Consider the following 26,125-nt stretch of genomic DNA (forward strand, 5'->3'; position numbering starts at 1 on the left):
CGTAGAGGCTGTTAGAGAGGTTTAACGTGAGCTCAGAGGTACGTAGAGGCTGTTAGAGAGGTTTAACGTGAGCTCAGAGGTACGTAGAGGCTGTTAGAGAGGTTTAACGTGAGCTCAGAGGTACGTAGAGGCTGTTAGAGAGGTTTAACGTGTTCACAGAGGTACGTAGAGGCTGTTAGAGAGGTTTAACGTGTTCACAGAGGTACGTAGAGGCTGTTAGAGAGGTTTAACGTGAGCTCAGAGGTACGTAGAGGCTGTTAGAGAGGTTTAACGTGAGCTCAGAGGTACGTAGAGGCTGTTAGAGAGGTTTAACGTGTTCACAGAGGTACGTAGAGGCTGTTAGAGAGGTTTAACGTGAGCTCAGAGGTACGTAGAGGCTGTTAGAGAGGTTTAACGTGAGCTCAGAGGTACGTAGAGGCTGTTAGAGAGGTTTAACGTGAGCACAGAGGTACGTAGAGGCTGTTAGAGAGGTTTAACGTGTTCACAGAGGTACGTAGAGGCTGTTAGAGAGGTTTAACGTGAGCTCAGAGGTACGTAGAGGCTGTTAGAGAGGTTTAACGTGAGCTCAGAGGTACGTAGAGGCTGTTAGAGAGGTTTAACGTGTTCACAGAGGTACGTAGAGGCTGTTAGAGAGGTTTAACGTGAGCTCAGAGGTACGTAGAGGCTGTTAGAGAGGTTTAACGTGAGCTCAGAGGTACGTAGAGGCTGTTAGAGAGGTTTAACGTGAGCACAGAGGTACGTAGAGGCTGATACGTTAGAGAGGGAAGCCCTTTCTCTCTATGTCCAGCTGTTGTTCCCTCTGAGGTTGAACGCACGTGTTGGAAGCTGTTTGGACAAACGCTGGCTGCTCAGTGAAGGTGGAGACACAGCTGACAGTTGTAACGTACCACAGCCCTGAGCTCCAGGTCGGGACTCAGGTCTGAGACGGCGTAGACGAACAGCGTGCCGCCATCCTCGAAGCCCACCGGCAGCACGGCGGCGAAGAAGTTCTGCGCAAAATAATGCAGCATTTTCCACTTCCCACCGAACTCTGCACGCACAAGGACACGAGTATTGCATTGATCGTAAACATATTGTCATTATAACACTTTTCTCAAAGTATTTCCAAAATATAAACAAGTTCAACATCAAAAGGTTTCAGCAAAGCGTCAATCTAGAAATGCGCCGAGTTGGCGTTCGCTCACCGATCGATGACCAGGACGGCGCCTGCCAGACGTCGTTGAGCTGCCAGTAGAGAGCGCCCATCGTGCGACCTCTGCCCTCGATGATCTCACTGCGACTCCGCCGATAGAACTCCGTCTGTGACTTCACACACTGAGCCTGCATCACCTGCACATGAAGCGTGAGCATTACCACGCGTGAGCTGCGTTCTCAGAGCGGTCCGGAGCGGGAGACGGGGGTCTCCAGGGGGAGACAGCAGGTCGCCTGTAGACGCCACATAGAAGTGGTGTCATACGTGTGTTATACGTGTGTCATACGTGTGTCATACGTGTGATATAAACTGTCGTACATCGTACGAGAGGTGCAGCGCAGCAGCGTGTGTCAAGTTGTTCTCATCATAAATCATAAATAGAAGCCGGTAAATGAATGGAAATACAGTGTGAATGTGTAAAGGGCTGAAAACATTATGATGGAAGTACGTGATGCAGTGAAGCTCACTTGTGTCTCATATGTAATATTTTCGCAGGTTTGGAGCAAAAGTCAACCGTTCTTGACCACTCAAAATGACAAATGGCAAAAAAATCACATTATGACACAAAGACCTCGAAGACCGTAAAAACATCCATGCTGCCATTTGTTTTCTACAACTTTTGACTTCTGAAAGATGCAGCACTTCTGTTCTGTTCGGGTTCAGAAACCTTCTGATTATTATCGATATACCCGGAGGGCCACGCATCCTCTGAGCGCCGTCGGCCTGCCGTCAGGCGTTGAGTTTCATGAGGCTGTGATTATTCTACATTTATATATTATATATATATATATGTATATACACACATCACCTGAGTGATGTAGAGTGTTGACCTGAGTGATGTAGAGTGTTGACCTGAGTGATGTAGAGAGTGTCTGTGAATCTCTTCAAGGGATCCGTGGAGTTGGGCAGCTTGAAGTGTAGAGCAGCCTGCAGTAACATCTGCTGGTTTCCATCCTCGTGGTGTTGACGGTGGGAAGAGAAGTTACTGTTGTAGCTCCAGTCCTCTAGTGTGGAGACCTGGAACATCACGGAACAGACGGAACTTTAACACAACACACGTCTTGGTGTGATGGACAAGATCAGCATCTACCTCTTAAATCCTGCTTCTAACCTTCACTGTTTCATCTGATCTCGTCTTATTTCATTTCTTCAATATAAAGAAAAATAATATACATTTTGCACAAAAGAGATCCAAACACATGTAAGGTTCTCCAGATAACATAGAGCAGGATACCTCCGATGTACGGTGTAAATCTACTGATCAAACACGAGAAGCTTTATTCAGTCACCGGCTGCAGAGTGGAGAACGACGGCCACGACTGGAAGCCGTACTCGGAGGCGAAACGTGTTCGAGGGAAAGTCCTCCAGTCCCAGCAGTCCAGAGAGTAGCTGTAGAAGTGAGTGTCCCCGTAGTGAGGGTCGTAAGGGTCCGCCGCCACCCAACCCTCCTGCTCCGATTCAGCCCCGTTAGTCGGACTGGAGACGAGGAACGGGCGACTCTGGTCCTCCTGAAGGAGAAGGTCAGATGGTCATCGTGAACATGAAGATTGACGAGGGAGAGAGAGGGAGTGCACAGCAGTGTTGGAGAGGTGCTGACCACAGACTCCTTCAGTGGAGTCCGGTCAGGTGACTTGTGCTGCTGAGAGGATGCTGATCCTGGACGCTCCTCGCCCTGAAGGTCTGCTGTTTGATTCATTTGTATGCTGAGGATGCTCTACTGTTTTATAACTCACTTCTCCAAACCCAGGAGTCCAAAACATAAACAAGTTCACAGTAAGAACGATGAACAAGGTTTCAGCAAAAGATTGATGTAAGAACAGGTCAGCTGACTCACTCACCGCCCGATGACGAGGAACCCGAACCATAACTCTGCTGAGAAGCATTTCACTCTTTTAACATCAGTTAAGAGCAGAATCCTTCTCTTAGACGTGACTATAACTCTCACCTCTTGAACGAGGGCCCTGATGTTGTTCACATACAGCGTCACGTAGTCGCTCAGGTACTCAGCTCTCTGAGGAGCTGGGATGTTGAACCAGTCAGTCGCCAGAGCAGCTTCGTTTTCGTTGTTCCCGCTCCAGGTGATGATGGAGGGATGAGACTTGAGCCGCTGAACCTGGAGAGAAACAAACACGAGAACATCTCATGTCTCGACAGGATCTAATGCTTAAAACTACCTTCAAATGGTTTGATGGCATTAGATATGGCATAGATATATATAAATAATATATATATATATCTACATCTATATAATATATATATATATATAATATAATATATATATATATATATATTATATATATATATATTATATAATATATATATATATATATATATATATATTATATATATATCTATATCTATATAATATAATATATATATATATATATATATAATATAATATATATATATCTATATCTATATCTATATCTATATAATATATATATATATATCTATATATATAATATAATATATCTATATATTATATATAGATATATATAATATATAGATATTCATATCCTCTGAGATTAAATAGAGACACAGCGCTCACCTGTTGGACGACTTCTTCTCTGACTGTCTGCATGAAGTCGTCCTCAGTGGGATACAGAGCGCAGGCGAACATGAAGTCCTGCCAAACCTAGAGACACACAACTGAACTCTGAGCGTCCGTTTGTCCGACAATATGTTCATAATGTCACAGAAACATCTCATCATCTGTTCAAGAACACTTCATCTCTAACAGTGATGATTGAAGGTGAACCTTATCTCTGATTTATGCATCTTTGTATCTGAATCTTCATAGAACACCTGGTTTATAGGTCTGCTGTGGCACAGAGCGTCAAACTGAGTCAGTGCTGCCATCTAGTGTTCTGGAGGAAACAAGCACGCAATAGTGCAAAAGTCTAGAAAGCAATTGAACCAATCAGCTGTGCATTGGGAGGAAACATAATCGATCAGTAGCGACCCCTGACCCCTGTGACCAACCATACAGCGATGAGGCCTCTGTAGTTATTGTTATTTCTGCTCATGTGCTGGTACACAGAGTGACATTGATCTCACGTAGTTACCATGATCCCCATCTCATCACACAAGCTGTAGAAGAGGTCCTGCTCGTACACTCCTCCTCCCCAGACCCTGAGCGCGTTCATGCTCACATCCACGGCTGACTGCAGCAGGTTCCTCAAGCTGCGGGACAAACACAGTCAATGTCTTCACAGCGTCCTCAGCAGGTCCTGTGACTCGAAGACACAGAGGAGACCAACGCCTTCTCTCACAAGATCCTCAGAAGTATTGAAGAAGAATCAAGAAACAAGGTGCAGAGAGAGAGAGCGTCTCTCCGGACTCAACTCACACAGCAGGGGTCACCTGGTCCTGGAAGGAGTGGGCCGGGATCCAGTTGGAGCCTTTGAGGAAAACTGGTTTCCCATTGATGCGGAAATAAAAGCTCAAGCCTGGAGAGCCGACGATCGGCTCCTGGACAAGTTCTACTGAGCGGAAATACACCTGCAGGAGAAACGCACTCAGTGCTGTGATGTTAGAGGTTCACCTCTGGCCACATGTGGAGCAATAACAAGAAGAAGAGATCTTTAACCTCCATCAGCACCCAGGAACCTCACACCATGTCAGTCAACCGCAGACACAACATTTACTGTGAATTCCACTCATACGTTTCCTAAACGTTGTTCTGAAGACAAACCAATCAACCGTGTAGATATATAGGTACAGTGGCCGATGACGTGGCAGGATGATTGTTCATGTTGCTGTGTTATTGTCTCTCTATAGAGATGGTGTGTGTGTGTGTATTATGATACAGGCTGTATTACACACGTATACTGTCAACAAGAGTCGTTCTGCACGGGTGTTTTAACTCTTTGTGTCTCGAGCTGCAACGATTAGTCGATAAACAGGAATAATCGCCGACATAATCGGTTAATCGTGAAAGTGATTTAAAGTGTGTTGAAGTGAATATCTCTGTTTTATATCACATTGAAGTGAATATCTCTGTTTTATATCACATTGAAGTGAATATCTCTGTTTTATATCACATTGAAGTGAATATCTCTGTTCTATATCACATTGAAGTGAATATCACTGTTTTATGTCACATTGAAGTGAATATCACTGTTTTATATCACATTGAAGTGAATATCTCTGTTTTATATCACATTGAAGTGAATATCTCTGTTTTATATCACATTGAAGTGAATATCTCTGTTTTATATCATATTGAAGTGAATATCTCTGTTTTATGTCACATTGAAGTGAATATCTCTGTTTTATATCACATTGAAGTGAATATCTCTGTTTTATATCACATTGAAGTGAATATCTCTGTTTTATATCACATTGAAGTGAATATCTCTGTTCTATATCATATTGAAGTGAATATCTCTGTTTTATGTCACATTGAAGTGAATATCTCTGTTTTATATCACATTGAAGTGAATATCACTGTTTTATATCACATTGAAGTGAATATCTCTGTTTTATATCACATTGAAGTGAATATCTCTGTTTTATATCACATTGAAGTGAATATCTCTGTTTTATATCACATTGAAGTGAATATCTCTGTTTTATGTCACATTGAAGTGAATATCTCTGTTTTATATCACATTGAAGTGAATATCTCTGTTTTATATCACATTGAAGTGAATATCTCTGTTCTATATCACATTGAAGTGAATATCACTGTTTTATGTCACATTGAAGTGAATATCACTGTTTTATATCACATTGAAGTGAATATCACTGTTTTATATCACATTGAAGTGAATATCACTGTTTTATGTCACATTGAAGTGAATATCTCTGTTTTATATCATATTGAAGTGAATATCTCTGTTCTATATCACATTGAAGTGAATATCTCTGTTCTATATCATATTGAAGTGAATATCTCTGTTTTATATCACATTGAAGTGAATATCACTGTTTTATATCACATTGAAGTGAATATCTCTGTTCTATATCACATTGAAGTGAATATCACTGTTTTATGTCACATTGAAGTGAATATCACTGTTTTATATCACATTGAAGTGAATATCTCTGTTTTATATCACATTGAAGTGAATATCTCTGTTTTATATCACATTGAAGTGAATATCTCTGTTCTATATCATATTGAAGTGAATATCTCTGTTTTATGTCACATTGAAGTGAATATCTCTGTTTTATATCACATTGAAGTGAATATCACTGTTTTATATCACATTGAAGTGAATATCTCTGTTTTATATCACATTGAAGTGAATATCTCTGTTTTATATCACATTGAAGTGAATATCTCTGTTTTATATCACATTGAAGTGAATATCTCTGTTTTATATCACATTGAAGTGAATATCTCTGTTTTATGTCACATTGAAGTGAATATCTCTGTTTTATATCACATTGAAGTGAATATCTCTGTTTTATATCACATTGAAGTGAATATCTCTGTTCTATATCACATTGAAGTGAATATCACTGTTTTATGTCACATTGAAGTGAATATCACTGTTTTATATCACATTGAAGTGAATATCACTGTTTTATATCACATTGAAGTGAATATCACTGTTTTATGTCACATTGAAGTGAATATCTCTGTTTTATATCATATTGAAGTGAATATCTCTGTTCTATATCACATTGAAGTGAATATCTCTGTTCTATATCATATTGAAGTGAATATCTCTGTTTTATATCACATTGAAGTGAATATCTCTGTTTTATATCATATTGAAGTGAATATCTCTGTTCTGTATCACATTGAAGTGAATATCTCTGTTTTATGTCACATTGAAGTGAATATCTCTGTTTTATATCATATTGAAGTGAATATCTCTGTTTTATATCACATTGAAGTGAATATCACTGTTTTATGTCACATTGAAGTGAATATCTCTGTTTTATATCATATTGAAGTGAATATCTCTGTTTTATATCATATTGAAGTGAATATCTCTGTTCTATATCACATTGAAGTGAATATCTCTGTTTTATGTCACATTGAAGTGAATATCTCTGTTTTATATCATATTGAAGTGAATATCTCTGTTTTATATCATATTGAAGTGAATATCTCTGTTTTATGTCACATTGAAGTGAATATCTCTGTTTTATATCATATTGAAGTGAATATCTCTGTTCTATATCACATTGAAGTGAATATCTCTGTTTTATATCATATTGAAGTGAATATCTCTGTTTTATATCATATTGAAGTGAATATCTCTGTTCTATATCACATTGAAGTGAATATCTCTGTTCTATATCACATTGAAGTGAATATCTCTGTTTTATATCATATTGAAGTGAATATCTCTGTTTTATATCACATTGAAGTGAATATCTCTGTTCTATATCATATTGAAGTGAATATCTCTGTTTTATATCATATTGAAGTGAATATCTCAGTTTTATATCACATTGAAGTGAATATCTCTGTTTTATATCACATTGAAGTGAATATCTCTGTTCTATATCACATTGAAGTGAATATCACTGTTTTATGTCACATTGAAGTGAATATCACTGTTTTATATCACATTGAAGTGAATATCACTGTTTTATATCACATTGAAGTGAATATCACTGTTTTATGTCACATTGAAGTGAATATCTCTGTTTTATATCATATTGAAGTGAATATCTCTGTTCTATATCACATTGAAGTGAATATCTCTGTTCTATATCATATTGAAGTGAATATCTCTGTTTTATATCACATTGAAGTGAATATCTCTGTTTTATATCATATTGAAGTGAATATCTCTGTTCTGTATCACATTGAAGTGAATATCTCTGTTTTATGTCACATTGAAGTGAATATCTCTGTTTTATATCATATTGAAGTGAATATCTCTGTTTTATATCACATTGAAGTGAATATCACTGTTTTATGTCACATTGAAGTGAATATCTCTGTTTTATATCATATTGAAGTGAATATCTCTGTTTTATATCATATTGAAGTGAATATCTCTGTTCTATATCACATTGAAGTGAATATCTCTGTTTTATGTCACATTGAAGTGAATATCTCTGTTTTATATCATATTGAAGTGAATATCTCTGTTTTATATCATATTGAAGTGAATATCTCTGTTTTATGTCACATTGAAGTGAATATCTCTGTTTTATATCATATTGAAGTGAATATCTCTGTTCTATATCACATTGAAGTGAATATCTCTGTTTTATATCATATTGAAGTGAATATCTCTGTTTTATATCATATTGAAGTGAATATCTCTGTTCTATATCACATTGAAGTGAATATCTCTGTTCTATATCACATTGAAGTGAATATCTCTGTTTTATATCATATTGAAGTGAATATCTCTGTTTTATATCACATTGAAGTGAATATCTCTGTTCTATATCATATTGAAGTGAATATCTCTGTTTTATATCATATTGAAGTGAATATCTCAGTTTTATATCATATTGAAGTGAATATCTCAGTTTTATATCACATTGAAGTGAATATCTCTGTTCTATATCATATTGAAGTGAATATCTCTGTTTTATATCATATTGAAGTGAATATCTCTGTTTTATATCATATTGAAGTGAATATCTCTGTTTTATATCACATTGAAGTGAATATGTCTGTTTTATGTCACATTGAAGTGAATATCTCTGTTCTATATCATATTGAAGTGAATATCTCTGTTTTATATCATATTGAAGTGAATAGCTCTGTTTTATATCATATTGAAGTGAATATCTCTGTTTTATATCACATTGAAGTGAATATCTCTGTTTTATATCATATTGAAGTGAATATCTCTGTTTTATATCATATTGAAGTGAATATCTCTGTTTTATATCATATTGAAGTGAATATCTCTGTTCTATATCATATTGAAGTGAATATCTCTGTTTTATATCATATTGAAGTGAATATCTCTGTTTTATATCACATTGAAGTGAATATCTCTGTTCTATATCACATTGAAGTGAATATCTCTGTTTTATATCACATTGAAGTGAATATCTCTGTTCTATATCACATTGAAGTGAATATCTCTGTTTTATATCACATTGAAGTGAATATCTCTGTTCTATATAATATTGAAGTGAATATCTCTGTTCTATATCATATTGAAGTGAATATCTCTGTTTTATATCATATTGAAGTGAATATCTCTGTTTTATATCATATTGAAGTGAATATCTCTGTTTTATATCACATTGAAGTGAATATCTCTGTTCTATATCACATTGAAGTGAATATCTCTGTTTTATATCACATTGAAGTGAATATCTCTGTTCTATATCATATTGAAGTGAATATCTCTGTTTTATATCACATTGAAGTGAATATCTCTGTTCTATATCATATTGAAGTGAATATCTCTGTTCTATATCATATTGAAGTAAATATCTCTGTTTTATATCATATTGAAGTGAATATCTCTGTTTTATATCACATTGAAGTGAATATCTCTGTTCTATATCACATTGAAGTGAATATCTCTGTTTTATATCACATTGAAGTGAATATCTCTGTTCTATATCACATTGAAGTGAATATCTCTGTTTTATATCACATTGAAGTGAATATCTCTGTTCTATATCATATTGAAGTGAATATCTCTGTTTTATATCACATTGAAGTGAATATCTCTGTTCTATATCATATTGAAGTGAATATCTGTTTTATGTCACATTGAAGTGAATATCTCTGTTTTATATCATATTGAAGTGAATATCTCTGTTTTATATCATATTGAAGTGAATATCTCTGTTTTATATCACATTGAAGTGAATATCTGTTTTATATTATATTGAAGTGAATATCTCTGTTTTATATCATATTGAAGTGAATATCTCTGTTTTATATCATATTGAAGTGAATATCTCTGTTTTATATCATATTGAAGTGAATATCTCTGTTTTATATCACATTGAAGTGAATATCTCTGTTTTATATCATATTGAAGTGAATATCTCTGTTTTATATCACATTGAAGTGAATATCTCTGTTTTATATCACATTGAAGTGAATATCTCTGTTTTATATCATATTGAAGTGAATATCTCTGTTTTATATCATATTGAAGTGAATATCTCTGTTTTATATCATATTGAAGTGAATATCTCTGTTTTATATCATATTGAAGTGAATATCTCTGTTTTATATCACATTGAAGTGAATATCTCTGTTTTATATCATATTGAAGTGAATATCTCTGTTTTATATCATATTGAAGTGAATATCTCTGTTTTATATCATATTGAAGTGAATATCTCTGGGTTGGGACTGAGGTGGAGACATGTTGGGCCTTTGATTCTACTGATGCTATTATTTCACAGAACACTGCAGCTGAAGGCCTAAATAACACAGGATGAGACTGTCGGTGAACTCTGACCTTGGACTCTGTGTTCAGGATCAAGACCCGCCCCTGAAAGCCTCTGACAGTGAGCTGGTAAGAGGGTTGGTCTCCGTGTCCGTTGGGCCACCACAGCTTCACCTGGCTGCTCTGGAGGAAGAAGAAGAAGATGTTTCCAGTGTTTAGAAACTGACGTTTTACGACTCAACGTAATAACTGAGGAGAGTCACTGCTGTCACAACGCACTCATGCGAGGGTGCGGAGTGTTCAGAGTACCGTGTTGATGTTTAAGGTGAAGCTGTTCTTGGTCTTTCCTGGGAGGAACTGTGTCTGGAGGATCTGCTCAGAGTGCAGCTCAGGTATGGAGAGAACGATTTGCCCGTTCGTTGTCTGAACAGCATCGACGAGAAGCTCAACCTGGACTGTCCACTGAGAGAGGCTGAGACCTGGAGACAGACGGATGATATGGACTGTAATAGAGACATTTGATTGTTCCACACAGGCAGAGACACAGCAGAACTGGAAGAACAGGAAAATAACTTTACATTCATTCTAAAAATGTGACTTTTCAAAATAAAACTCCAATCAATCTACACTCGGTGTAAAACAGCAGTCCTGCAATAAATATGAAGGTTGTAATTAAACTGTCTTGATTCGACTTTATGGACATTTTATCGGCTGCAGCTTGTGGTGCTGTTGAATTAAATCGCAGGTGTTTCTATTAATCTGTCCACCCCATCTACATCAATGAGGGTGCACTAAATAACAGAAGTCTATAATTATAATATAATAGGATATAGAATATAAAAGAGTTTTCATCACTTTCTATCCGAGCAGAGCCGCTGCTGTTTCTCTGTTTCCTGTTTTATATTTTGCTTTTGCCTCAAATCCTCCCGGTGTATATTCACACAGTATTCCTCAGTGTTTAACACAAGCTCGGTAATGAAGGGTAGATGAGACGTACTGTGTAGAGGAACAGAGGAAACCCGAAGGAGCTGCAGGACATCAAACGCCTCCAGTCGAACTCCCTTCCACAGTCCCATCGTGGGGAACGAGGGGCCCCAGTCCCAACTGAAAGAGCTCTGCTCCTTCAGCACCACAGAGACCGAGTTTAGATTAAAGTTCATCTCTGATAGTAAACCTAGAATACAATGTAGATTAAAGTTCATCTCAGCTCTGATAGTAAAACTAGAATACAATGTAGATTAAAGTTCATCTCTTACAATACAACTAGAATACAATGTTGATTAAAGTTCATCTCTTACAGTACAACTAGAATACAATGTAGATTAAAGTTCATCTCTTACAGTACAACTAGAATACAATGTCGATTAAAGTTCATCTCTTACAGTACAACTAGAATACAATGTAGATTAAAGTCCATCTCGTATTGTACAACTAGAATACAATGTAGATTAAAGTCCATCTCTTATAGTACAACTAGAATACAATGTAGATTAAAGTTCATATCTTATAGTACAACTAGAATACAATGTAGATTAAAGTTCATCTCTTATAGTACAACTAGAATACAATGTCGATTAAAGTTCATCTCTTATAGTACAACTAGAATACAATGTCGATTAAAGTTCATCTCTTATAGTACAACTAGAATACAATGTAGATTAAAGTTCATCTCTTATAGTACAACTAGAATACAATGTAGATTAACGTTCATCTCTTACAGTACAACTAGAATACAATGTAGATTAAAGTTCATCTCTTACAGTACAACTAGAATACAATGTAGATTAAAGTTCATCTCTTACAGTACAACTAGAATACAATGTAGATTAAAGTCCATCTCGTATTGTACAACTAGAATACAATGTAGATTAAAGTCCATCTCTTATAGTACAACTCGAATACAATGTAGATTAACGTTCATCTCTTACAGTACAACTAGAATACAATGTAGATTAAAGTTCATCTCTTACAGTACAACTAGAATACAATGTAGATTAAAGTCCATCTCGTATTGTACAACTAGAATACAATGTAGATTAAAGTCCATCTCTTATAGTACAACTCGAATACAATGTAGATTAAAGTTCATCTCTTATAGTACAACTAGAATACAATGTAGATTAAAGTTCATCTCTTATAGTACAACTAGAATACAATGTAGATTAACGTTCATCTCTTACAGTACAACTAGAATACAATGTAGATTAAAGTTCATCTCTTATAGTACAACTAGAGTACTGTTGGGCTCTCACCATATGGCTTCAAAATGTGCTGTGGACAAAGAAATCAGGCCTTCACTTTGTCAAGCAAAGGTCTCATCCTGATTTGTAGTTTGAGGAGAGCAAAGGGATTTCACACTCAGGTGTGAATTCCCCCCCCCAAATAACCATGGTAACCGCGGCAATCTCATTGGCCGAGAGCCAAGAGACCCGAGGACCCCTGTGGTTCGGCCACTGTTCTATAAAACTCTCTGCTGCCCCCACCTCATAGCTTTTTCCAACTCTCCCTCCGGGGTAACAGGAGGCACACAAGGCTCTTCGCTCGGACACCCCCGTCCAGGCCACAGAAGAACCAGCTTTTTCCCGTCGACCTCCGTCGAACAGGGAGCACACCACGCTCTCTTTGCTCGGACACCCCCGTCCAGGCCACAGAAGAACCAACTTTCCCCGCCAGCGCAACGCTGGCCACGAGGAAACAACGGCCCTTCTCCCCTCATCAAACCCTGACAAGCCATTTCGCTGGATGAAACAGCCCGCGATCACGAATCTGCTTCAGCGATCCGTTCAGTGCTCCCTGCTCCTTTTCCTTTTTGCGCACACCCCGGCAGGAAGACGTCTAGACCTCTCCTGACCGATGATTACCGGGAGACCTACGGACCACGTCGTCTCAACCGAAGTTAGGTCATCCTCCCTGAAGCGAGGATTGACCACGTCTGCGTTTCGCTCCAGAACGAGCTCACGCCACGACGGGCCGAAACAGCGCCAGCTCAAACGCTGCGCTGAGAAGCCGCCCCCCCCCCCCTTCCTCTCGAAGAAAAGGGACAGCTTTGCCACGGACACTTCCACGTTGCAACGAAGCACCTACAAGTAAGATTCTTGGCATTTGGGCATAGCTTAGCTTAAATTAACTTAAATTTAATTCAGGCCATTCATTTATATGTTGATATTCCCGTGTTTTTGTGTGTTTAAGACTGTCGCGTGATATTGAGGTATTACGCAATCATTACGGAGCAGAGAAGCTCCGCTGTATTGGTGTATCAACTATGACTGTTTCTTTGGGATTACTTTCATTCATTGTCTTCCCCTCCGGGTGGAAGTTCTCTTTTCATTAACTCGACTCGGTGAGTGAGCTGAGGTGCGTGGTTTATCACGGCATAAGTTACCGGCAGTTCCAAGACGACAGCGGTATATTTATGCATGATAGAGCCAGCAATCAGGCTCCCTACCACATCGCACGCCGAAGCGTGATTCACTTCGAGTTCTCGCTCCTTTTTTCTCTTTCCTCCTTTCACGAAACACACACACACAAACACGCTCCTTTAGTTCCCAACAGTACAATGTAGATTAAAGTTTATCTCTTACAGTACAACTAGAATACAATGTAGATTAAAGTTCATCTCTTACAGTACAACTAGAATACAATGTAGATTAAAGTTCATCTCTTACAGTACAACTAGAGTACAATGTAGATTAAAGTTCATCTCTTACAGTACAACTAGAATACAATGTAGATTAAAGTTCATCTCTTATAGTACAACTAGAATACAATGTAGATTAAAGTTCATCTCTTATAGTACAACTAGAATACAATGTAGATTCAAGTTCATCTCTTACAGTACAACTAGAATACAATGTAGATTAAAGTTCATCTCTTACAGTACAACTAGAATACAATGTAGATTAAAGTCCATCTCGTATTGTACAACTAGAATACAATGTAGATTAAAGTCCATCTCTTATAGTACAACTCGAATACAATGTAGATTAAAGTTCATCTCTTATAGTACAACTAGAATACAATGTAGATTAAAGTTCATCTCTTATAGTACAACTAGAATACAATGTAGATTAACGTTCATCTCTTACAGTACAACTAGAATACAATGTAGATTAAAGTTCATCTCTTATAGTACAACTAGAGTACAATGTAGATTAAAGTTTATCTCTTACAGTACAACTAGAATACAATGTAGATTAAAGTTCATCTCTTACAGTACAACTAGAATACAATGTAGATTAAAGTTCATCTCTTACAGTACAACTAGAGTACAATGTAGATTAAAGTTCATCTCTTACAGTACAACTAGAATACAATGTAGATTAAAGTTCATCTCTTATAGTACAACTAGAATACAATGTAGATTAAAGTTCATCTCTTATAGTACAACTAGAATACAATGTAGATTCAAGTTCATCTCTTACAGTACAACTAGAATACAATGTAGATTAAAGTTCATCTCTTACAGTACAACTAGAATACAATGTAGATTAAAGTTCCTCTCTTACAGTAAAACTAGAATACAATGTAGACTAAAGTCCATCTCGTATTGTACAACTAGAATACAATGTAGATTAAAGTTCATCTCTTATAGTACAACTAGAATACAATGTAGATTAAAGTTCCTCTCTTACAGTACAACTAGAATACAATGTAGATTAAAGTTCATCTCTTATAGTACAACTAGAATACAATGTAGATTAAAGTTCCTCTCTTACAGTACAACTAGAATACAATGTAGATTAAAGTTCCTCTCTTACAGTAAAACTAGAATACAATGTAGACTAAAGTCCATCTCGTATTGTACAACTGGAATACAATGTAGATTAAAGTTCATCTCTTACAGTACAACTAGAATACAATGTAGATTAAAGTTCCTCTCTTACAGTACAACTAGAATACAATGTAGATTAAAGTTCATCTCTTATAGTAAAACTGGAATACAATGTAGATTAAAGTTCATCTCTTATAGTAAAGCTAGAATACAATGTAGACTAAAGTCCATCTCGTATTGTACAACTAGAATACAATGTAGATTAAAGTTCCTCTCTTACAGTACAACTAGAATACAATGTAGATTAAAGTTCATCTCTTATAGTACAACTAGAATACAATGTAGATTAAAGTTCCTCTCTTACAGTAAAACTAGAATACAATGTAGATTAAAGTTCCTCTCTTACAGTAAAACTAGAATACAATGTAGACTAAAGTTCATCTCTTACAGTACAACTAGAATACAATGTGTAGCCAAAATACAGACAGACAGACGGACCCCTAAGGACACAATGTTCCCATTGAAACCACATTACAGCATAAAGTCTGAACTTCTTTGTTATCAGGGCTTTAGTCAAGAGACATTGAACAATTTATGTAAGTTTATGAGGCTCATAAAAATTCATCAAAATCAACATTTCTGATACAATCATTGACAAATCCCAGACTGTGAAATAAAACCAACGAGCATTCAGTCCACTAAAATAACTAATTTCATAAAAACCAAGAGTGACATTATGTAAACAAACTTTGAAGGGTTCAATTCTGAAAATGTATTAATATTTCCTCGTTATGATCAGGACTGATGTTGGAAAATAAAACAATATCTTGTATTTTTATAGATTTTTGTCCTCTAAGGACATCAGAGAAACCTTTTAAAAGTGAATCAGAAGGTTTAAAATCTGAATATTAGTGCAAGAATAAAACAAACAACCTGCACAATGAAAATAAGAATTGCAAGAACAAATATTAAACCAATAACTTTCACCTATAAGATGTTTTCAGTACTCTGAATAAAATGTAAAATGAATGCCACTTTTATTTCCATCCAGTGAGATGATTTTCTGGTGTAATTTCTTCTCATTCATTCCAACCACAGAACATAACAGAAACATAAACCTCTTTGTCTCTAACGTCATCTTTCTAATCACATGAAGAGCATTCTAATTATTATTCTTCCTTTCATAGGAACATGCTGTTAGATTACATTCAGTCCTGTTCCTGAATAGTATCAACAGATGTTTGTGATGAGACTCAGGTGTTTGTTCCAGATGAGCGGGAAAGCGTCGCGGCGCGTTCTTACCTTCCTGATGAAGTTGACATGACATTCCCCCTGCTGGACACGTGGAGGACATTCAGGAGGAACCCTGTAGGCAGAATGAGCTGTCCTCCGCTCAGACGCGTAGACAACCGGAGACAACAAGCTCACGTTCAGCACATTGTCCCCGTCCTTCAGCAAGTCTCTGACCGGGAAGTCCTACACAAACAAACGATGCACGTGAGAAGAACGTGCACGTGCGTCGTGAACCGCTTGTTTTCCGGTGAACGTACATATTTATCTTTAGTAATTTATCTTCAGTAAAGGGCATTAGGTACCCTTTAAGAGTATTGAGACCCTAAACCAAGGTGATGGCTTGATCCTCATCCGTAAATAGTTGAGTCTCAAGGTTTGTTCGATATGTTAATGCAGAACGTGAGACTGGACGGTGAATTAGTAGGAAAATATGTGTTGGTGTTAGCTTACATATCTACGAAACATGTTGTCCGTCTTCCCGACAATGATTCCGTTGAGCCAAACGGATGCTGCGGTGTCAACGCCGTCGAAGACGAGCAGCACCTTGTGATTGGCTCTGTTGAAGAACGCACAGGTGAGTCAGGAGCACGAGACAGGAAGTGCTTCAGAACAATAACAACGTTCATCACACCGACCTCAGCTGGCTGGAGCCGGTGAACGTTGTTGTGTATGTCCAGTTATCGAAGGCGATCCACCGATAAGACACGTCGTTAAACCTGAAGTACGGGTCCTGAGAGACAAGTACACAATGATTCACTGATTCTATTTAATTCCTCTGTTTGAGTTATTACTCACACCTGCTGCTCAAGCATGTGTTGGGAATGTTATGCCAAAAAAGGGCAGTATCCAGGATTTAAACATGTTTGCCCTCACCCTAACGAATCATAAATATAAACTAGAGTTTAATCTGTGATCGTCTTCACTGTTTACATGTTGAACAAAATCTCATCAGTCCGATCGGCTGCAGCGTCCAATCACATGACAGATGAACAATGAGGGGGCGTGTCGGCCGTTAAAACACTTCCTGGAAGTCTGTTCTCGTGGGTCCTCCCTCATGGCTCCTCAGAGGTCCCTCCTCCCTCCTCCCTCCTCCCTCCTCCCTCCTCCCTCCTCAGAGCAGAAATAAGAGCTTTGGGACGGCCGTCAATATGGCGGCGCAGAACAACTTCCGGTTCGAGCGAGGAAATGACAAAAAAGGCCAAATCCCAATGTCCCCCTAAACCCTCAAACCCTGAACCCTCAAGGACTCACTGAGTCACCTGTGAGTGGGTGAGTGTGAGTGGGTGAGTGTGAGATGCTGTGAATATGAACGGGACGGCACTTTACTGCAACATATCACGTGAAAACGACAATAAATAAGATGTATAATTGAGTGTATTTATTGTATATTTTGTACTCTCTGATGTGAACGTCTTCAGGCTCTTTCCTCACATGATGAGGTAACTTCATATCTATTTACTCGTTTTTGTCAAAACAGCTTCAATGACTAAATCAAATATTTGGTGAATAAATAAATAAATATCTTTGATTTCATGTTTATTTGTTGTTCCATCTTTAACCCTTAATGTTTCTGAGTGAATGTATGATGACAGGCTGAACACACTGATCCGTCCTCTTTGTTTACGTCTCCATGCGTCCACTGGTTGTCCCGTGGGGGGGGACATTGGGATTTGGCCGAAGAGACTTGAGGGCCAAATCCCAACGTCCCCTCACGGACTCACGGACTTTGAGGCGCGCTCCCGCGAAGTCCGTGAGGGTTTAGTTCTGTCCCACTGTCACATCATCGAGTGTTTGAGTCTCTGGCAGACATGTTGAGCCCTTTATGAACCCTTAACGGAAGTCAGCATGGTGCTGACATAGCCTCAGGGAATTACCCACAATTCATTGCAATGTGAAGTTAAACACGGGACAACCAGTGGACGCATGGAGACGTAAACAAAGAGGACGGATCAGTGTGTTCAGCCTGTCATCATACATTCACTCAGAAACATTAAGGGTTAAAGATGGAACAAAAAATAAACATGAAATCAAAGATATTTATTTATTCATCAAATATTTGATTTAGTCATTGAAGCTGTTTTGACAAAAACGAGTAAATAGATATGAAGTTACCTCATCATGTGAGGAAAGAGCCTGAAGACGTTCACATCAGAGAGAACAAAATATACAATAAATACACTCAATTATACATCTTATTTATTGTCGTTTTCACGTGATATGTTGCAGTAAAGTGCCGTCCCGTTCATATTCACAGCCTCTCACACTCACCCACTCACCCACTCACAGGTGACTCAGTGAGTCCTTGAGGGTTCAGGGTTTGAGGGTTTAGGGGGACATTGGGATTTGGCCGAGATGTACCCTAATTGTCATTTCCTCGATTCTGGTTGAACCGGTTTCAACCGGAAGCGATCCTCACTTGAACCGGAAGTGATCCTCGCGATCCTCCCCCAAGTCTCGTCTGAGAGGAGAACTTTGAGGAGAACCTTCAGCCAAAGAGCTGATATCAGATCAGCCTGACCTCACAACCAGACAGCAGACTCGCGGGAAAGGGAAGCAGCACATGAAGCTTCTCCACCAGCTGAACACCTGACAGGTTAGCTAGCTGCATGACGTCATGCTAATCACTTATTCAGCTTTAAAACAACGGGGACGGATCCAGCACGGACAGTTAGGGAGTGAGAGACATGAAGACATGCTGAGACATGATATATAGTTATTAATACATTATTATATATGTGTGTGTGTGTTTTATGTTATAGTGAATATTATTATATGATATATATATTATATGATATATATATATTATTATATGATATTTATATTGTTATATTATAGTGAATATTATTATATGATATATATATTATATAATATATATATTGTTATATTATACGATATACATATTATATTATACTGAGACTATAGTAAGATGTCCTGACGTGTTTATCAAAGTGTTATTTCTGCTTTTCTGCATGTTGGAATAAAGGTTAAATATTTCACTGTAAAGCAGTAATACGTGTTTGATACCTTCATGTTTTTGCATGAAATCATTCTGGGTGTTCGCTGACATTGATTGATGTGGCGCAGCCCTACAGAGAACATGTTGCACCAGCTCCACTGACTTCCGTAATGAAATACATTTTTTTAAAGGTGTATTTGTACACGCTCACATGAAGTACTTGATGCACCTACCTGGATGTATCCCTGCTGCTGTAGAGCTGAATGAACACATCCGGGAACCTCAGCCGGCAGCGACACTGACCCGTCGGAGTTTGAGAGACTCCATTTACCGTCCAGACTCCGAGTCACCGAACAAAACACCGAGAAAAGTCCCCAAAACAAACTCAACAAAACACAAACACCGCGTACAAACGGACTCATATTGTTGCTTTGTATATGCGACACGGTACGTCACGGGAATACGACTTTAAATGGACTATCAGTTCTGTTGTAGTTTTCTGAACAGCCTCTTCCTAGTTTGTCACGTGACCCTCGTGACAGTCATGTGATCAGAGTATACGCATAAATACAAAATAAAATAAAAAAAATTGTGTGGAATAAAAATGATAAAGTAGTCTTGTAGTAATAAATAGTATTAAAAAAAAAGTAGAAGTATTAGTTACTAAAAATTGTATTTCTATAATTTTACATTTATACCACAAACACTATTAACATGGTTATTGACAGTTATACATTTTTGAAAACCTAGAAGCATACTTCTGCATTATGTGTCTTGTTTTGGAAGAAGTATTCAGAAGTTTAAACTTAAGTGAAAGAATACAATCGTGTTAAAATATTATTGGCTTCAAAATATACGTTACGTGACAAACGCAAGTACTCATCGTGTACTTGGTGGGTATTGACATATGTGTGAATTATGTATGAGTCACCGTGAGACACTGAAATTATTATTTTGTCAGATATATATCTGCAGTTTACCTGAGAGCAAACAGTAATCGAGTATTTGACCTCTGACCGAGAGGATGAATGAAGGATATAAACTCTACTGAGTCTCATCAGCATCACCTCAAAGAAGCGCTGCATTTAAACAAACAAACAGCCGACTCGTATGATTTAAGTAACTTTATTGAAGGAAAACTAAAAACAGAAACTGAGCCACAAGTTGATTATCAACCATTTGCTTTGCCTCCATATCTTAGGGCGACAAGAAGACAGTGTTCGATTGGGCGTGAAGCCAACAGCTCGTCTACCGGCTTCTAAATGACAGAACGCCGCCGAGGGACCCACATCTGTTCGGCCTTACAATCGCCAGATCAGATATAACAGCGTACCTTTATTAACATGCATAAAATACAACACTGAAGTTCTTATACTTTCCTTAACATTGAGATATACTGCTGTGCTTCTCTGTACACACTCCCATAGTGGAATAAGAGACACGGCCTCCTCGGGGAATAGACTCCTACACTAAAGACCAGAAGAGTCCAGAGGAGACCAGCTCTTTACCACGTTCAAATAATAACCTCATTTAACCTTTTTAAAACTCAGAGTTGACAGGTATGGCAGAAGACGGGCTTCTCTGTGAGTGCTGTGAGAATCCAGCTTGGAGTGAAAGTCATGATTGGTGTCACGGGGCTGAGGAGGCGGCGGAGACTCTTCTGTGTCCTGGAGAGGAAACACTGTCTTCTTATGAGCACGCAGGTGGAAAAAGAAAAAGGGTAAAAATGCTGATGAACCAAAAAGAGAAAAGGTGAAAAAGAATCCTCGTTTGTTTGGTCTGAACCAGCAACAACGTTCCCTCACATGGCGTACTTGTGTGTCCAGTCTTTTGCCATTTTGATGTATCTGCAGAGAGAAAACATGAAGCGATGACTTCAGGAAGTCTCACGCAAACACGCGGTGTTGGAGTTATAGATCTGCATTAGTTAGAGCTCATGCACTCCAGCACGGCGCTGTGGGTCAGTATATGCATCATAAATACACACTTTGTACAAACTAAACTTCTCCCTTTTGAACGGTGGAATATTTCTTAGATGAAGAATAAATGTTTGTTTTTAGCACACAAAAGCGTTTCATGCCGAGTTAGTGAATCAGTTCACATGCACAGAAAAGTGCTTCAAGTAAAGGCTCATTCCCACGAGACAGAAAGAAAGAAAGAGGTTGATAGAGAGATAGAGAGATAGATAGAAAGATAAGGAACGCAGCAATGGTTTTATCATTTTAATATCAAAGACCAGATTCAGTTAAATATATGAAAATGTACTTTTCCAGTCATTGCGATGAGTTGAGCTGTATTTTAAATATTTTCTCCAAATGTACTAAAAGCTTCTTAGTGCCATACTGTCACTATAACCACTACAGTAGAGGAGATCAGGGGAAGGTCTGGAGATGAAGCGGTGATAAGTGTTATCTGATGCTGACTGGGATACCTGAGAGCAGCTGGAGCTCCAGATGTAAAGGTTTGAGTAAACGCAGCTCTGACTCTCCGTATGAAGTCTGAATGTGTATTAATCCAGCGGACCTCCTGCTTCTTGTCAGAATGTCTGCTGCTTCGTAAGCCTCTACCCGCTTCCACCTGTCCTCCAATAAGCCACCGATAGGACCGTGTCCAGACTGTTGAGATGAACGTATTCCCAGAGAGCCACTGGTGTCTGTATCTCAGCACGCTGTGAGATGAGCTCCAGACGGCTCAGGACGTTACATCATTGCATGACCTGTAGAATAAACTGCTCCAACGGGAACATCTTCAGACTAACGGCCCTCATTGTTCGTTTCAGACATCACAGCTCATGAATGCAGCTGTTTGGCGAGTCCTTGAACGCACCACCATGAACCTTAAACAGCTGTGCTAGAGGCCCAACCTCAAGTCTGACAGGAGAATCTTCAATCATACTGAAAAGGATATTTGAACTTGTAGTGAATGATGGAAAATGGTCATTTTGTTGAATATAAATAATCTGTACTTTGGTGCATTATAAGAGACAGAAATGACCCTTTCCTCCGATATGTTACAAACAAATGCGCTCGTGTTCTAAAGGGCTCCAGAGAGGAGACGGCACATTTTAAAGTAAGAAACATTGTGTTTCATGTCTGCATGTCAGTGGATCCTCATCAGCACGTTGAAATACTCCGTTTAACGGGTTTATCTCCAGCAGCAGGACATCACGGTGCACGTACCAGAACATCACAACAGAGCAAACCCAGAACACCAGAACAAGATGCAGCGCTGGCTCCTGACCTTACCCTAGAGCAAGGCATACTTCGTGGTCCACTCCTGAGCTAGTTTATTGTACCTGACGGAGTGAAACTACGTCAGGCACTCATTCCACCAGGCGTCTGAAGGTCCCACTTATTGTGGATAATAAATCATCAACATATACAAATGCGCTGCCCGTTTAGTAGGAATATCTAACTGAAGAGCAACCGTGGCAGCAGACCACCACAGAGCTGCAGTAGATCCTCCATGAAGGCTACACCGGCACCGGCTCAGAGAGATGCTGATTCATGGGGACTCCTCTGGAGGCTGCAGCTGCATTATGCTGAGTCGCTGCTATTATTTTGTCCACTCTGTTCACGTATAATGCAAAACTATTGAAAAGCATAACAAGCTGCCGCCTCCAAAAACCATCGTTAAGTTGAATCAACAACCCTCTGAAACCGATTGGACCGATGTACCCAACAAAGCGGACCGGAGAGAAAATAGGTCCTTTCATCTGGAGACCCGCTCACCACGCAGACAGAGAAGGTGCACACTTACTTGGTACTATCTGTTTTGTAGATCTGTGCGATCTCTGGCACTAGTGGGTCATCGGGGTTCGGGTCACATAGCAGTGAGCAAATGGAGAGAAGAACTACAAGAAACAGAGCAGAGTCAAACACAACATATGCATTTCAGTCCGTCTGCCGGCCTGTTCGTTGGACTCAGAACCATGAGTGACACACGGCACGCGTCGGTGGACGGTACCTTTAGAAATAGTAAGCGCAGGAGACCACTGTGATCGCAGGATATCCAGACAGATACTGCCGTTACTGTTAATATTTGGGTGGTAAATTCTTGTTGTAAAAGCAACCTGGGAGGAATAAGAAGATAAAGACAGTAAGAACAGGACACACGTCAGATTCCAACAGGAGGCGGGTCAACCGCCGGAAGGACCGGGATCACTTTATGAGCGTCGTAAACAATCAAACGGCTGCGCTCGCTTTCACTTCAGAGGAAACGTCTTACGAATGCAAGTTCTTCTGCGACAGCGACAACGTTTGAACACGGAATAGTTCACGTTTGATTACTTCGTGTGGAACACTAGATCTGTGGCAGGACGGATGAACAGGTGTGAGCGAGCGTACCTTGGGTGGTTTGAAGGGGTAGTCTGTTGGAAAATGAATTGTCAAGAAGAAAACACCTCCCTGGTACGGACTGTCACACTGAAAGCAAGGAGGACATTTCCATATTTCAGTGTAGAATAATCTGACACTGCCCGTCCACAGCATCTCATTATCAAGTCAAATGTCAACCTTTATCTCGTGAATACATTGAACCAGGAACACAAGCTCAGTGACAGACACCAGCATCCTGTTGCCTTAAAGTAGAAACAGATCAATGACGGCAAAGGGTCTACTCACAGGTCCCATGATGGTGGCCTGCCAGTGGAACACTGCGAGAAGAGAAAGTGAAGGTAAGGAAACAAGGAAAGGGAACAAGTATGTGATCCGGCAGGAGATAGTCGTCTATGGAACACCGTTCCTCCCGTAGAACATGTTGATACTCCACGGTGGTGATGAGCCAGTTTACTCTACTTCAGGTGGAGGTATCAATGAACAATAGAACCGGTTCTTAGCACAGTACCTACGGCCATATGGGCTCTTACAGTTCACTTAAATAACAGACATCATTCCCGTTATCTCCACATTGTTTTTTGTTTTGACGTTTGCTACGTTAGCCGGTTAGTTTTGACGTTTGCTACGTTAGCCGGTTAGTCAATCGGCAGGAAATGAATCAGCAACTCTTTTCATGAGTGACTAGTTGTTTTAAAAGTAAAAACAATGTTGTCCAGCTTGTCAAATGTGAAGATGTGTTGTTATCTTTGGCTTTTGGACGGTGAACCTCTGGTCTGTGGGTAATCAGAAGATCTTTCTCACTCGGTTAGAGACCAAAGGATTGATTAAAGACACTTACTGTCATCGCCCACCGGGCCGGCTGAGCACTGTGCTGGAGGGTCACGAGCCAGGTCGTTAAGCTCCTATGAAAGGGAAGAAGCACAACAATCAATTAAGACCAGTTATCTTCACAACCAAAACAATGAGGATCCAATGTGGATCAGCTCTTTCTCATGCACAGAAGTAGACTGATGCTGTTTGCTTCCAGCTGAAGTTTATTTAAGGGCCTCCCACTTATTTTGCGTCACACTTCCATGAAGTTAGATGACTTTCAAGAAACGGAAACTAGATAGTGGGCCACCTGGTTATCATCACTCCAGTTAACAGCACGACCACACCTAAGCACGTGTCCTACAATCTCATGTTTCATTTTAGGGTCCACAGCTACATCAGAGTGAGGTGGAGGCGCAATTTCACAATAAAGTGTTTATGGATTTCCTTGAAAGAAGAGCCCCAGTAAACAGCAGATGAAGACATGCATCCTCGGTGGGAACACTGTTTAGGAGGTTGTTGCTCCACTCCAATCTGACCCCATTAAAGTGCCAGAACACACCCTGCGATGTGCAATAGCACCGAACCAATAGAACCAATACGACCGCATACCAGCTCGGACTGCTCCCTCCGAGTCAAAGAGCGATGCGAGTCATGGGTATAACACGTTTTAACGATTAACGGTAGCTATTAGTCACCGTTGTGTGTCTCAACGTGAAGCTCCGGTAAATAGTTCAAATCATAAATGGTGTTTATGTCAAAGTATGTAGAGTCGGGCCTCTCGTTTTTGGTGTTTCCGTCATTTCACTTCGACCAAACACACACGGAACCTGTAACGTAACCGAAACTGCTCGTGCTAGCAAGCTAAGCTATCTTAGCTGAATGGTGTTAGCCGATCAGACGTTAAGGCACATCCGTATGTGGCAGCGGCGCGCGCCGTTAGATCCCCGTTAAACGACGTTATCTCACCTTGTGGATCCGTTTCAAAGCCATGCTGCCGCTCGACGTTCTTTCTTCTTTGATTCAAATGGGTTTCCGATGCCAGGATGACTCCGCTATCTGTTAAATAATCGAATGCTGGGTCAACTCGACCGGCCTTTCTTTTTCGAAGCTAGCGTAGTTAGCTAGCGAGCTAAAAAACTACGTATGCGCAAAGAGTTGGTGACAAAGATAGCCGGCGTTGTTAGAGTTTATTATTTGTTTAGCCAAACAACTAACGCTACGCTTGTCCTTTGGTAACCCTCCGCCTTGTATTCGGTTAATCTGTATCCCCGGTTGAGGCTCAGTAAGTGAAGTAACACCGGACCACAAAGCGGCTCTTGCTGTCTGTCGCTGCCGTTTGCCAACTAGCGGCTGCCTGCGTGTGTTTGAGGCTTTATGATGAGGAAGGCGGTCCAGACGGACGCTGAGTGACGAGGCGGATGTGGTGATGCAGTCACAGCGGTTGTTTCATCAAACTTAAATCAAATTGGG

At 39.3% G+C, this 26,125-nt stretch overlaps 2 protein-coding genes across 3 annotated transcripts in view; both read right to left on the reverse strand.

The window, feature by feature from the left end:
• Nucleotides 1-19,927, reverse strand: part of manba (mannosidase, beta A, lysosomal) — a gene marked incomplete at both ends in the record, with an annotated part of 22,575 nt that extends 2,648 nt beyond the window's left edge. The window contains 15 exons of the mRNA XM_079286838.1: nt 888-1,030; nt 1,185-1,329; nt 2,045-2,209; nt 2,482-2,700; nt 3,138-3,305; nt 3,741-3,827; nt 4,258-4,375; nt 4,542-4,693; nt 10,558-10,668; nt 10,795-10,964; nt 11,483-11,606; nt 16,559-16,732; nt 17,000-17,105; nt 17,185-17,279; nt 19,739-19,927. Coding sequence (XP_079142964.1) covers nt 888-1,030; nt 1,185-1,329; nt 2,045-2,209; nt 2,482-2,700; nt 3,138-3,305; nt 3,741-3,827; nt 4,258-4,375; nt 4,542-4,693; nt 10,558-10,668; nt 10,795-10,964; nt 11,483-11,606; nt 16,559-16,732; nt 17,000-17,105; nt 17,185-17,279; nt 19,739-19,927 — 2,166 coding nt within the window. The remainder of the gene's footprint in view (nt 1-887; nt 1,031-1,184; nt 1,330-2,044; nt 2,210-2,481; nt 2,701-3,137; nt 3,306-3,740; nt 3,828-4,257; nt 4,376-4,541; nt 4,694-10,557; nt 10,669-10,794; nt 10,965-11,482; nt 11,607-16,558; nt 16,733-16,999; nt 17,106-17,184; nt 17,280-19,738) is intronic.
• A 684-nt stretch (nt 19,928-20,611) lies between these two features.
• Nucleotides 20,612-26,018, reverse strand: LOC306790229 (ubiquitin-conjugating enzyme E2 D2-like). 2 transcript variants are annotated; one of them, XM_079286383.1, is made up of 8 exons: nt 25,622-26,018; nt 24,681-24,744; nt 24,128-24,159; nt 23,852-23,929; nt 23,472-23,577; nt 23,265-23,358; nt 22,751-22,800; nt 20,612-21,352 (listed from the first exon to the last, which is right to left on the reverse strand). In XM_079286383.1, the coding sequence occupies exons 1-7, from the start codon at nt 25,643-25,645 to the stop codon at nt 22,752-22,754; spliced, it is 447 nt and encodes a 148-aa protein (XP_079142509.1). In that variant the 5' UTR covers nt 25,646-26,018; the 3' UTR covers nt 20,612-21,352; nt 22,751. The 2 variants fall into 2 exon arrangements, with proteins under 2 accessions (XP_079142509.1, XP_079142510.1); XM_079286384.1 differs by lacking the exon at nt 22,751-22,800 and having other exon boundaries at nt 25,622-26,015.
• Nucleotides 26,019-26,125: the final 107 nt, after the last annotated feature.

The sequence above is a fragment of the Melanostigma gelatinosum genome (genome assembly GCF_949748355.1).
Source record: "Melanostigma gelatinosum genome assembly, chromosome: 16".
NCBI lineage: Eukaryota > Metazoa > Chordata > Actinopteri > Perciformes > Zoarcidae > Melanostigma > Melanostigma gelatinosum.

What these genes read in the sequence shown, in the direction of transcription:
- LOC306790229 (XM_079286383.1), bottom strand. Translation starts at nt 25,645, where the DNA reads ATGGCTTTGAAACGGATCCACAAG. An exon ending in AGGCCACCATCATGGGACCT is followed by an intron (nt 23,930 to 24,127) that starts GTGAGTAGACCC and finishes CCTTGCTTTCAG; the next exon opens with TGTGACAGTCCGTACCAGGG. An exon ending in TGCGCTTACTATTTCTAAAG is followed by an intron (nt 23,359 to 23,471) that starts GTACCGTCCACC and finishes TGTTTCTTGTAG; the next exon opens with TTCTTCTCTCCATTTGCTCA.